This window comes from Scyliorhinus torazame, chromosome 1, assembly GCF_047496885.1.
Source record: "Scyliorhinus torazame isolate Kashiwa2021f chromosome 1, sScyTor2.1, whole genome shotgun sequence".
Lineage (NCBI taxonomy): Eukaryota > Metazoa > Chordata > Chondrichthyes > Carcharhiniformes > Scyliorhinidae > Scyliorhinus > Scyliorhinus torazame.
Window position 1 is genome coordinate 57023105 of NC_092707.1, and position 13464 is coordinate 57036568.

Genomic DNA, 13464 nt, shown 5'->3' on the forward strand with positions numbered 1-13464 from the left:
CATTTGATAGAGTGGAGTGGGATTATCTGTGGGAGGTGCTGAGGAGATTTGGCTTTGGAGATGGGTATATCGGATGGGTACAGTTGCTGTATAGGGCACCGATGGCGGGTGTGGTTACGAATGGACGGGGGTCTGATTATTTCCGGCTTTACAGAGGGACGAGGCAGGGGTGTCCCCTGTCTCCGTTATTGTTTGCACTGGCGATTGAGCCCCTGGCCATGGCACTGAGGGGTTCCAGGAAGTGGAGGGGAGTGTTTAGGGGAGGAGAAGAACACCGGGTATCTTTGTATGCGGATGATTTGTTGTTGTATGTGGCGGACCCGGTGGAGGGGATGCCAGAGATAATGCGGATACTTGGGGAGTTTGGGGATTTTTCGGGGTATAAATTGAACATGGGGAAAAGTGAGTTGTTTGTGGTGCATCCGGGGGAGCAGAGCAGGGAAATAGAGGATTTACCGCTGAGGAAGGTAACAAGAGACTTCCGATACTTGAGGATTCAGATAGCCAAGAATTGGGGAACCTTGCACCTGCTTAATTTAACACGATTGGTGGAACAGATGGAGGAGGACTTCAAGAGATGGGACATGGTGTCCCCGTCACTGGCGGGTAGGGTGCAGGCGGTTAAAATGGTGGTTCTCCCGAGATTCCTCTTTGTGTTTCAGTGCCTCCCGGTGATGGTCACGAAGGCTTTTTTTTTTTTAAAAAGAGAATTGAGAAAAGCATTATGAGTTTTGTGTGGGCCTGGAAGACCCAGAGAGTGAGGAGGGGGTTCTTGCAGCGTAGTAGGGATGGGGGGGGGGGTTTGGCACTACCGAGCCTAAATGTTTCAATCGTCTGTAAGTGGATGGGAGAAGGGGAGAGAGTGGCGTGGAAGAGATTGGAGAGGGCGTCCTGCAAGGGGACCAGCTTACAAGCAATGATGGCGGCACCGTTGCCGTTCTCACCGAAGAAATATACGACAAGCCCGGTGGTGGTGGCAACATTAAAAATTTGGGGGCAGTGGAGACGGCATGGGGGAAGGACGGGAGCCTCGGTGCGGTCCCCGATAAGAAATAACCATAGGTTTGTTCCGGGGAGAATGGATGGGGGATTTGGAGCATGGCAAAGAGCTGGGGTAGTACAATTGAGAGATCTGTTTGTAGATGGGACATTTGCGAGTCTGGGAGCATTGACGGAAAAATATGGGTTGCTCCAAGGGAATGCATTTCGGTATATGCAACTGAGGGCTTTTGCGAGGCAACAGGTGAGGGAATTCCCGCAGCTCCCGACGCAGGAGGTGCAGGATAGAGTGATCTCAGAGACATGGGTGGGGGATGGTAAGGTGTCGGACATATATAGGGAAATGAGGGACAAGGGGCGATTATGGTAGATGAGCTGAAAGGGAAATGGGAAGAAGAGCTGGGGAGGAGATTGAGGAGGGGCTGTGGGCTGATGCCCTACGTAGGGTAAACTCGTCGTCCTCGTGTGCCAGGCTAAGCCTGATACAATTCAAGGTTCTACACAGGGCGCATATGACTGGAGCACGGCTCAGTAAATTTTTCAGGGTCGAGGATAGGTGTGGGAGATGCTCGAGAAGCCCAGCGCATCACACCCACATGTCCTGGTCATGTCCGGCATTACAGGGGTTCTGGGTGGGGGTGGCGAAGGTGGTGGGGGTCCGGGTCGAGCCAGGCTGGGGGTTGGCTATATTCGGGGTTGCAGAAGAGCCGGGAGTGCAGGAGGCGAGAGAGGCCGATGTTTTGGCCTTTGCGTCCCTAGTAGCCCGGCGCAGGATATTGCTTATGTGGAAGGAAGCCAAACCCCCGGGCGTGGAGACCTGGATAAACGACATGGCAGGGTTTATAAAGTTAGAACGGATCAAGTTTGTATTAAGGGGTTCGGCTCAAGGGTTCACCAGGCGGTGGCAACCGTTCGTCAACTACCTCACAGAACGATAGAGGGAATGAAAAAGGAGAACAGCAGCAGCAACCCAGGGGGGAGGGGGGGGGGGGAAGAGAGGATCCGGGCGGGCTCTTAGGGATGTCATTGTATATGTATCGACATTTGTTATAGGTAATGTATATTGGACTGTTGGATTGTATCTTTGGAGAGTAACTATTTTTGACAAGGCAGTTGCCATTTAGTTTTGTTTTTGTTTCTGTTTATATATTATTTATTTACTTGTTTAAAACTGGCCACTGTTATTTATATTGCTTTATTGTTGTTTAAAAGAAAAACTATGTACTGTTATGTTTGGCCAAAAAATCTTGAATAAAATATATTTTTTTAATAAAAGAAATGTAAGTTTCTTCCTACCTTTGTGAAAACCAGTGCAATTGTCAGGAATGTTCCAGAGCCTACAGCAGGCCTCTGGTACCCAGGGCATTTGTGAAGCAACATTCTCAGCATTGCTAAGAGTGTTACGAATTTCATCACTCAAATAGGCATTCTCTGGAGTTCAGCATTGTGACTTACTCCCCTAAACAGACTTTGTGGCCCCAATAATTGAGTACTACCGGGCAGCACGGTGGCACAGTGGTTAGCATTGCTGCCTCATGGTGCCGAGGTCCCAGGTTCGATCCCGGCTCTGGGTCACTGTCTGTGTGGAGTTTGCACATTCTCCCCGTGTTTGCGTGGGTTTCGTCGCCACAACCCAAAGATGCGCAGGGTAGGTGGATTGGACATGCTAAATTTCCCCTTAATTGCAAAAAATGAATTGGGTACTCTAAATTTATAACAAAAAATAAATTTAAAATAAATAAATCAGGAGTACTACAGCTCTGAGGACGCGGGTTCGATCCCGGCCCCGGGTCACTGCCCATGCAGAGTTTGCAAATTTCCGTGTCTGCATGGGTCTCGCCCCCACAACTCAAAGATGTGCAGGTTAGGTGGATTGGTCACGCTAAATTGCCCCTTAAATGGTAAAAAAAAAAAATTGGATACTCTAAATTTATTTTTAAAATAAATAAATAAATGAGTACGACCACAGTGGGCAATATCTATTATTTTTGTTCTATTTTTAAAATAAATTTAGAGTAGCCAATTATATTTTTCCAATTAAGGGGCAATTTAGCGTGGCCAATCCACCTAAACAATCCACGGGGAGAATGTGCTAACTCCACATGGACAGTGACCCAGAGCCGGGATCGAACCTGAGAGGCGCCGTGAGGCAGCAGGGCTAATCCACTGCGCCACCGTGCAGCCCTGGCCTTGACATTAGTTGAGGGGGCAAAAAGGGTACAGTGGAGCAGGTAACAGGCAGAGAACCTAGCAAGGCTAGGGAAATGGAGAGCCTTTTGATTTTCAATGGCAGGTCCCCATTTAAATGATGTTTGCCTCCTCGCACCTGGCTAGTGGGCTGTAATAGGAATTTAGTGTTGGGAGGCTGAAGCTGGCGATTAGTGAGGATGGCCCCTGTCTGTCAGTGGGCTTTGCAGTTTGCAGGTGATTGTGTATTCCAACAAGATTAGGATGGCGGCTGAGGAGGCCCGAAAGACTCCTTGGTCTGAAAGAATTCTAATGGGAGCAGATCTTATCTTGACCAGGCAAGATCCTCCTTGAATCTACTTCTGACGTTGAGCTCATTTGACATCACAGTGCAAACTTTGTCATGGAAGGACCGAGTGGGGAAGATGAGAAGCAAGAAGATAGCGGAAAAGAGTCTTGCAGCTAATATAAAAAGGGAATTCCAAGGTCTTCTGTAAGCATAAAAATAATATAACGGCGACAAAACAAAGAGTAGGGCTGATTAGGGATTATAAAAAAGGGACACTTGCGGATGGAGGCAGGAGAAATAGCAGTGGTATTAAATTGGTACTTTGTATCTGTCTTTACAAAGGAAGAAGATGCTACCCAGGCCAAAGTGAGTGATGAGGTAATTGATACATTAGAAGAATTTACAATTGAGAAGGAGAAGGTTTTGGAAAGGCCGTCTTTACTTAAAATTGATAAGATACCAGGACTGGATGAGATGCACCCAGAGGTACTGAGGGAAGTGAGAGTAGAAATTGAAGAGGGACTAGACAATCTTCCAGTCTTCCTAAGATAAAGAGATGGTGCCAGAGGACTGAGTATTACGAATGTTACCCCCTTGTTTAAAAAGTACAAGGTTGTAGCTGCAACTACAGATCAATGAATTTGATTTCAGTGGTAGACAAACTTGTGGAAACTATAGTTTGGGACAAAGTCAGTGGTCAATTAGGTAAGTGCAGGATAATTTAAAAAAAAAAATTTAGAGTACCCAATTCAATTTTTTTCCAATTAAGGGGCAATTTAGTGTGGCCAATCCACCTAGCCTGCGCACCTTTGGGTTGTGGGGGCGAAACCCACGCAGACGCGGGGAGAATGTTCAAACTCCACACAGACAGTGACCCGGGGCCGGGATCAAACCTGGGTCCTCAGCGCCGTAGACAGCAGTGCTAACCACTGCACCACCGTAACACCCCCACACTGGGCAATATCTAATTAAATGATATTGTGCCATAGGGAATTAACACAGCCTTTCTTTGTGTGTACTGTATACTGCAATCACCCCCATCATTTGGAAAATGAACTCATTAACATTTTAGTTAATAACAAGCCCAATTGCAAAACAGCAATTTTTGTTTAAAACCAAGAAATATACGAATGCATTGAAAATAATTTTTCCATTTAACATATCAATGAGGAGGAGTAGGCCACTCGGCCCTGCTCCACCATTTGATAAGATCGCAGCTGATCTGATAGTAACCTCAGATCTACATCCCATCCACCCCCGATAACCTATCACCCCTTTACTTACCAAGAATCTATCCACCACTACCTTAAAAATATTCAAAGACTTTGCTTCCACCACCATTTGAGGAAGAGAGTTCCAAAGAATCACTACCCTCAAGATTAAAAAATGTGGGTGACGGCGGGCGGGAGGCGGCTGCACAATGGAGGGCTCCCGTTCAGGAACGGCATTTACGGGGTTTTAAGCCCCGTCCCAGGGTTCACAGAGGCGGCAAAAGCAGGGAGAAGGCACAGAGTGAGGGCACAGTGAAGAAAAATGTCGAGGGTGAGCAAAAGAACGTCCGTAAGGAAAACAGCTGAAGGTCCGTCGCGGAGTGGAAAGGTCACCACGGGGTCACCAAGGAAAATGGAGGCTGGAGCACCAGCGGAGGCCGCATTGCTTACGGCTGAAGAAATAACTACGGTGATGGCTGCGGAATTCGAAAGGCAGTTTACAAAATACATGGAGACAATGAGGAAGGAGATGAGAGAGGTTTTGAGTGTGCTGGTGGAGGAGGCGATTTCCCCAGTGACTAAGGCGGAGGCGAGCGCAGTGGCGGAGGTGCGAGAGCAAGGGGAGGCGCTGAAGGAAGTGGAGGAGACGTTATTGCAGCACGGTGATCAATTCGCCTCGATGGGGAAGGAGATGCGGAAGGTGATGGACATTAACAAGGATCTGCGAGGAAAAATGGAAGACCTGGAAAACAGATCCAGGCGACAGAATTTGAGGATTGTGGGGCTGCCCGAAGGAGTTGAAGGACCGAGGCCGACTGAGTATTTTGCCGCGATGCTGACAAAACTATTGGGGGAGGGGGAGGATCCCTCCCGATATGAACTGGATCGGGCTCATCGGTCGTGAAGGCCTATACCAAAGGTGAGTGAGCCGCCAAGGTAGTGACTCTGTGCTTCCGTAGGTACAGAGTGAAGGAGAAGGGCCTGAGCTGGGCAAAGCAGAAGCAGGTGGTGCAGTGGGCTGGAGCTGGTATACGTGTATACCAGGACTTTACGGTGGAGCTGGCAAGGAGGCGGGCTGCCTTCAACCGGGTGAAGAGGGCACTGTACATTAGCAAGGTGCGGTGCGGCATTGTATATCCAGCGAAGCTGAGGGTGACTTACAAGCTCAGGGACTTTTATTTTGGAACGGCGGAAGCAGCGGAGGAGTTTGCGAAGGCAGAAGGACTGTGGCAGAACTGAGAAATTGAGAAATGGCAATGTGCCAATGTAACCTCATGACTGTATTTTCTTCTTTTTTGTTTCACTGCGTGCGGGTGTATGGGCTAAAGGAGCCAATGTTGTATATATTTGGACAAGGGAAGTGATGGGACTTTCACTCGTAATGAGGGCTCTTTGGGGTGTAGGTGGATATGAGGGGTTTGTGTGCTAAAAGGGATTTCTGGGCTTCCTAGGGCCAGGCAAGGGGGAAAGGGACCTGGGCGGGGGCCTCCACGCTGGCCGGTTTCAGCCGGCCAGTGAATGGGAGTGAGGTGGGGGGAGGGACTGCGGCCATCGGAGCCTGGCAGAACAGGGTCCGAGTGGTCTAGCCGGGGTGGAAAGTTGGGGGGAAGGAACAGAGGTTAGGGGGAGGGGTTTTACAAGAGGCAGTGGACGGGAGGAGTTGGAGACTGGGGGGCGGGGGGGTTACAACTCTTGGGTATCATGTACGGTACTCTTTCAGAGGATGGAGGGCGTTGAGTGTAGGGGGGGGGGGGGGGGGAGAACTCTATAGGTCAATGGGCGGTCCCGGACTCCTTTTTCTTTTTCTCCTTTGTTTTCTTGTTGCCACTGTGGGAGGGTTTGTTTTATTGGATGCATGGTGGGCCGTTGTTTGGGGTGGTGGGAGGATGGGATCGTTGGTATTGTTAAGGGGATTGATTTTGTATTTGTTACCATTGACTGTCTGTGGTTGGGGTGTAAATTTTGAAGGAAAATGTGAAAATGGAGAATAAAAACATTTAAAAAAATTTTTTTTTAATGTCACCTCATCTCCATATTAAATGGGCGACCCAATATTTTTAAACAGTGGCCCCTAGTTCTAGATTCTGCCACAAGAGGAAACATGCTTTCCACATCGACCCTGTCAAGCCCCCTCAGGATCTTATATGTTTCAATCAAGTTGCTTCTTTCATACTGCACCCTGTATCAAAAGAGTCAATTGCACAAATCTTGCCCTTTGATGTGTACTCTCTGATTTTACAAGTTAGCTTCATTGACCTGAGTGTCAAGGCTGGGAGCTGAATATTCAACGGTATTTGGCATCTCTAAAAGGATAGGCAAAAAGGAAAAGGAGGTAGGGCAGCTGTGTTAAATGATAAAATCAGTACAGCAGTCAAAAAGGATCTCGACTAAGATCAAAGCGAATTACTGCAGATTTAACATAGAATTTACAGTGCAGGAGGCCATTCAGCCCATCGAGTCTGCACCGGCTCTTGGAAAGAGCACCCTACCCAAGGTCAATACCTCCACCCTATCCCCATAACCCAGTAACCCCACCCAACACTAAGGGCAATTTTGGACACTAAGGGCAATTTATCATGGCCAATCCACCTAACCCGCACACCTTTGGACTGTGGGAGGAAACCGGAGCACCCGGAGGAAACCCACGCACACACGGGGAGGATGTGCAGACTCCGCACAGACAGTGACCCAAGCCGGAATCGAACCGGAGACCCTGGAGCTGTGAAGCAATCGTGCTATCCACAATGCTACCGTGCTTTTCGATCTGGTAATGTGTAATGAGACAAGATTAATTAATGATCTTGTAGTAAAGGATATTTTAGGGAACACTGACCATAACGTAATAGAACTGAAAAGTTTCGTTGATGGCTAGAAACTGGTGTCATCTGTCCTGGTGAAATTTAAAGCCAATCCACAAGGGCTAGGGCAGACATTTGCTGCCACAGTCAAGTGAATTCAGTCCCAATCTGCGCATCCGTGAGGCAACTGGTGTTTTTATTTAATCCCCCATAGCCTATGAATAGGGAGGAGAGAATATCAGCCTACGATTCTGAAATATTACGGATAACAAGCTTGGATGTTTCGATACCAGAAAATCTTCCATACAGAAAACATTAATATTTGCTGAGCAAAGAAAACAGGAAATACAGTGAGCAAATTGCAGTAACAAGTGTTTCGAGACTTCGGGGTAAGCTTCCAGTTTTTACACAAATAAACCGTAACAGGTCATATCCTCACAGCATTAAAAAGAATTCCACTTTGCAGAAATATGCTAAATTATCGAATGAGTTGCTGAATAATTAAGCAGCGGAAGGTAACTATTTCCCAACCCAGAGAAGCTGTTTGTTACATTTAGTGAACTGATGAGATTTTCCTAATAATCACTGACAGATTAAGTCCTAAATATCAAATTTAAAGAGGCATTGAAGGAATTTTCGATTTACTTTGTCAATTCCCTGTAACTCCAAAGAAGACTAATATACTGTGCTTTTTATTAATTACCCAATTTAGAGTCATATTATCAGTAATAATGTAAACTGAAACACGGGATAAATGCCACTTGTAATCAGAAATGAGAACACGGCTCGCATTTGATTAAAATCGTGTGCTCCAGCCAGAATTGGGTGAAAGCCTTGGAAAACATTTTACTACAACACTAACCTTCATATCCTCCAGAAGGGCATACGGATCTTCTATCCCGTCGGGGACACATTTTTTATTCTCTGGCAAAGACTCGAGTTTTTCGACAAGTGCCTTTAACCCTTTCAACTCAAACTCGGTCAGGTGAATCCATTTGTTGGACCCCTCGGACACTGGCTGGGAGGGGTCAGGAGATCCGCTTGGTGTCTTGGGACAGTCTGTCAGCATTGGTGACTTGGTGCTGTCATCAGAGTCATTGGACAAAGTCCGCTTTAAACGCTTTGTCATTTTCTGTGTCTTCCCGGAGCTTTCATTTCCTTCCGATTGTGCACTGTTAGGAGAAGGCGAATCATCACCAAATACTTTTGTGCTTTGAAGGCTCATTTTGTCTCTCGTCTCATCTTTCTCCTCCTTGACTCGCACATCAGAAGATTCTTCATCCATGTCTAGTCGGGAATCTGATGAAGGGCTCTCTGTATTTGGTTTCTTCTCGGAATCTGGGAATATTTAAACTCAAATGTAATACTTCACACAGTAATCAAGGAAAGGAACACGCTTGAAGCTAAATAATGGATAATATTAATAGGCAATTACACTAAGGGAACCGGGAATAAACCCAGCACTTTGTTACAATATGAAGAAGACAACCATCTCAAAGTACAAAATTGGAAGTCGATGGCTATTGATCAACTGCAGGAACCTTTTATTTTTATATTCCTTTGGGCAGGGCATTGAGGCCCAATTATTGTTCTACCAGGTTATGCCCTGTTGGGGCTTGCACTGGCCCGAGGACAAGCTGTCATGTCCATCCATGCCATGCAATGTAAAAACCCAACAGAAATTCCAGTCATCATTCTAGGCAGTTTAGACATTAACTGTATCAAATATTTTCAAAACTATAATTGCAAGAGGTGAAAAGAACCTCCTTGTAGGAATGATTTTTGTTTTGCCTCATTATTAATAGAATGCTGCTAATTCCTGCTCCTGATACACCCACTTGGCACCACAGAAAATTGCAACAATAATTAAAGATATTTCAGTTGCAGTGTTAGCACAAAACTCTACAATAACAAAAATCATCTTTATCCCAGCCCAATTCTACTCCCACTTAAAACTACACCTTCCTAGTCGGAGTCACAAGACAGTAGTCAAAAGCAAGAAACTGGACTGAGATCTGCTTTCCATAGAACCATACAATTTACAGTGTAGAAGGAGGCCATTCGGCCCATTGAGTGTGCACCGGCCCTTGGAAAGAGCACCCTATTTAAGCCCACACCTCCACCCTATCCCCGTAACCCCACTGACCTTTTTGGACACTAAGGGCAATTTAGCGTGGCCAATCCACCTATCCTGCACATCTTTGGACTGTGGGAGGAAACCGGAGTACCCGGAAGAAACCCACGCAGACACGGGGAGAACATGATCAGGGGGTTGGATAGGGTGGACAGTGAGAGCCTTCTCCCGCGGATGGATATGGCTGGCACGAGGGGACATAACTTTAAACTGAGGGGTAATAGATATAGGACAGAGGTCAGAGGTAGGTTCTTTACGCAAAGAGTAGTGAGGCCGTGGAATGCCCTACCTGCTACAGTGGTGAACTCGCCAACATTGAGGGCATTTAAAAGTTTATTGGATAAACATATGGATGATAATGGCATAGTGTAGGTTGGATGGCTTTTGTTTCGGTGCAACATCGTGGGCCGAAGGGCCTGTACTGCGCTGTATTGTTCTATGTTCTATGTTCTATGCAGCCTCCGCACAGACAGTGACCCAAGTCGGGAATCGAACCTGGGACCCTGGCACTGTGAAGCAACTGTGCTAACCACTGTGCTACCCTCAGGGGTGCCGTGCTCCCTTACCCAGGGTTTGACATTGGTCTGAGCTTATCCGAGGATCAGCACTGGGACAACTAACTTTATCACCGTCTCCCCCAAAACACCACCCCCACTTCAGTGAAGAAAATTTCACTCTTCAATAGCACTGCAAATCTTATGGTGTCATGAAAAAGGATGTTGCACTGCTGGACAAGAACTAATTTGTCCTATTTTCCAATCATTAAGGCCCTCTTTAATTGGAGTCAACTGTGTATCAATCAGGCGCTGGAGTGCAGAACTGCCATGCTGCACCTCTGCCTATTTTGCACCATTAATATAATGAAGCAACGCTCCAGGTGCTTGCAAACTCAGCCTAGTAATAAGTATCAGGGAGGCCCCAGAAATCCATCAAGGACACCTAGGGGACTACAAAGAGAAGCCTGAAGATTTTGCAATGAATAACCTGGTTTTTGTTGTAAGAGCCATCAGGAAGCTCTCATACAGAATATCCTTTAACTGCAAGCTAATAATTCTGTAACTTCCTCATGCTTCCATAGTGTCAACCTTGGATCAGTAGTAGCAGCTTTGTCTTGAATACAGTTGATCATAGTTGCAAGCCCCAGTCCAGATACATGAACAGATTAAATAAGGTGATGTTTCAACACAAAACAAAGGTAGTGCTACACTGTCAGAGATGCTGTTACCAGGCTAAAACATTAGAGCGAGGCCTCGTCTTCCCTCACAGTTGGGACATAAAAATCCCATGGCACTACTCAAAAGGGCAAGGGATCTCTTGTCCACCTGCACAGATGCACCAAGTTTTGAAAGAAATTAGAGTACCTTATTGCTCACAGCTTAAGTCACCCAGCCACAGCCATTTACAATTGGGTTGCGTCTTTTGAGCTAAGGCATGGAAAGTGGTATTTGGATTACTAGCTTGGAGCAGGTGAATTAACATATGCACATCATGATGTTGCAATTCTCTGATAAACTGAGAGGCTTTGCCAGTTTCAATTGCTAAAATGGTATTTATATACTAGAACACTGTTTTGACTGGCCTCACTGAAAATAATTTACGTGAGTTAATTTTGGGTTTGGCAGTGTTATACAATGAATATAGAATTGATTTGATGGAAGTTGCACACATTTGGTCACAATTTCACAGTATAATATCTTTACAGTTTGTTTGGATTAAAACATGGTGCAAGTGGTAAATAAGCCACCTTAAGATGCTTCTACTTACAGACACATCTTTCTCGTTGTTGACAGCACCCAAAATAAACAGATGAACAGCAGAATAATGGAGTTTTTTTTTTTTTAAAAGAAGCTTCTAATCTACCATTAGTGCAATGACATCCTCTTGGGTACTAAAGTCAGTTTAGCATATTAGCATGCTCTCTCTGGCTGTAACTCAAAATAGCACCAATATGGAGGACCTGGGGTAAGTGGGTGTCTGGCTCTTTATGGTTGGGATTTCCCATTTTTTTCCTCTTTCTGACTTGCTGGATGGTGGCTGCCTGGCTAGCGGTTTTGCTCGTTGACAGAAGCAAAGTGGGTGAGAGAGCTGCGGCTAGATGCTTGGGGTGGGAGCAGTTTCTGTTTTGTTTGTTGGGTGAGGTGATGTGTTTAGGTTAGTTCAGTTTTCTGTGTTGGGGTGGGATGGGGGAAAGAGTGAGTGCCTATTTGAGCTGGGAGGGATTGTTAGCAGATGTGTGGAAGGGTGGGGAGGGGTTGGAAGGGAGGGGTAGATAAAATGCTGGCGACGAGGGTCTCTTTAGGTATGGGCCGACACGAGGTGGAAGTGGCACCATCTTGGGTGGGCCTGGATTCGAGATAGGTTGGGACCCAGTTGAAGATCCTCACAGAAGGGATATGGCTGATTCTACTGGAGGGAGAGTCCGGAGGTCCGGAGCCCCCCCCCCGCCCCGCAACTAGGTTGGTGATGTGGAACCTTAGGGGACTTAATGGCCCGGGTAAAAGGTTTCGGGTTTTTACTCATTTGAGATAGTCTTGCGGGAGACACATTTGCGAATTAGGGATCAGACGAGATGGAAGAAAGGGTGGGTGGGGCAGGTTTTCCACTCAAAATTTGATTCACGGTCAAGAGCAGTTGCGATCATATTTTAAAAATAAATTTAGAGTCCCCAATTCATTTTTTCCAATTAAGAGAATTTAGCGTGGCCAATCCACCTAGCCTGCACATGTCTGGGTTGTGGGGGCGAAACCCATGCAAACGCGGGGAGAATGTGCAAACTCCACACGGACAGTGACCCAGAGCCGGGATCGAACCTGGGACCTTGGCGCCGTGAGGCAGCTGTGCTAACCACTGCGCCACCGTGCTGCCCTGAGAGCAGTTGCGATCTTGATCAACAGGAGGATGGCATTTCTGGCGACTTAGAATTTTGACAGACCCTGGGGGCTGATATGTTACGGTGAATGGGGTGCTGGCGGGTGCACCAGTGGTCTTAGCAAACATTTATGCACCAATTTGGGACGACACAGATTTTAACAAAAGGGTGTTGGCAGCCATCCCAGATCTAGACTCACACCAGTTGATTATGGGCGAGATTTCAATTGTGTATTAGACCTGAGGATGGACAGGTAAGTCCCAGGTCTCTGGTTACTTCTGGGATGGCAAGGGAGTTGACTGTGTTCATGGAGCAGATTGGGGGGAGCTTTCGTCACCTTAGGGGAGGGAGTTTTCCATCTTCTCTCATGTGGACCGTGTCTACTCCAGAGTAGATTTTTTCTTAAGTGGGAAAGGCCTCACTCCCGGGTGTGATGGGAGCTGGGTACTCAACAATTGTAATATCGGACCATGCTCCACACCATGTTGATATGCGATTAGCGATGGGCCGAGCCCTGTGCCCACCATGGAGGTTGGACACATCACTCCTGACAGAAAAGGGGTTTTGTGTAAGGGTGGATTCGGTCATAGGGAATTATGTAGATTCCAACCAGAATGGGCAGCTCTCACCTTACACATTCTGGGCAGCGTTGAAGGTGGTGATCAGTGGGGAAACAATATCATACACGGCCCACAAGATTAAGGCTGGTACAGCTGAAAGGCAGAGGTTGGTAGACTTAAACTTGGAGGTGGATCAGCAGTACTCCACAACCCCTATGGCAGAGCTGTTGGCAGCAGGAAAGAGGCTACAAATGACAGTTGAGCTTGAATCGACTGGGAATGCTCTATTACTAGGTGGCAAACATTGGGAAAATGCGAAGATGGTTTGAGGAGCCGGATGTGGGGTGGGGTCAAATGGAGGAAGCCTCTTGTGTAGGGTCATGTCGGTTGTGTAGGGCATTGGTTGTGGCCCCTCTT

General features: G+C 46.9%; 1 protein-coding gene across 11 annotated transcripts in view; it reads right to left on the minus strand.

The window, feature by feature from the left end:
* Positions 1-13464, minus strand: part of LOC140408146 (lysine-specific demethylase 2B-like) — a 402335-nt gene that overhangs the window by 182903 nt on the left and 205968 nt on the right. For all 11 annotated transcript variants that reach the window (XM_072495150.1, XM_072495146.1, XM_072495145.1 and 8 more), the window contains one exon: positions 8347-8822. In XM_072495150.1, coding sequence (XP_072351251.1) covers positions 8347-8822 — 476 coding nt within the window. The remainder of the gene's footprint in view (positions 1-8346; positions 8823-13464) is intronic.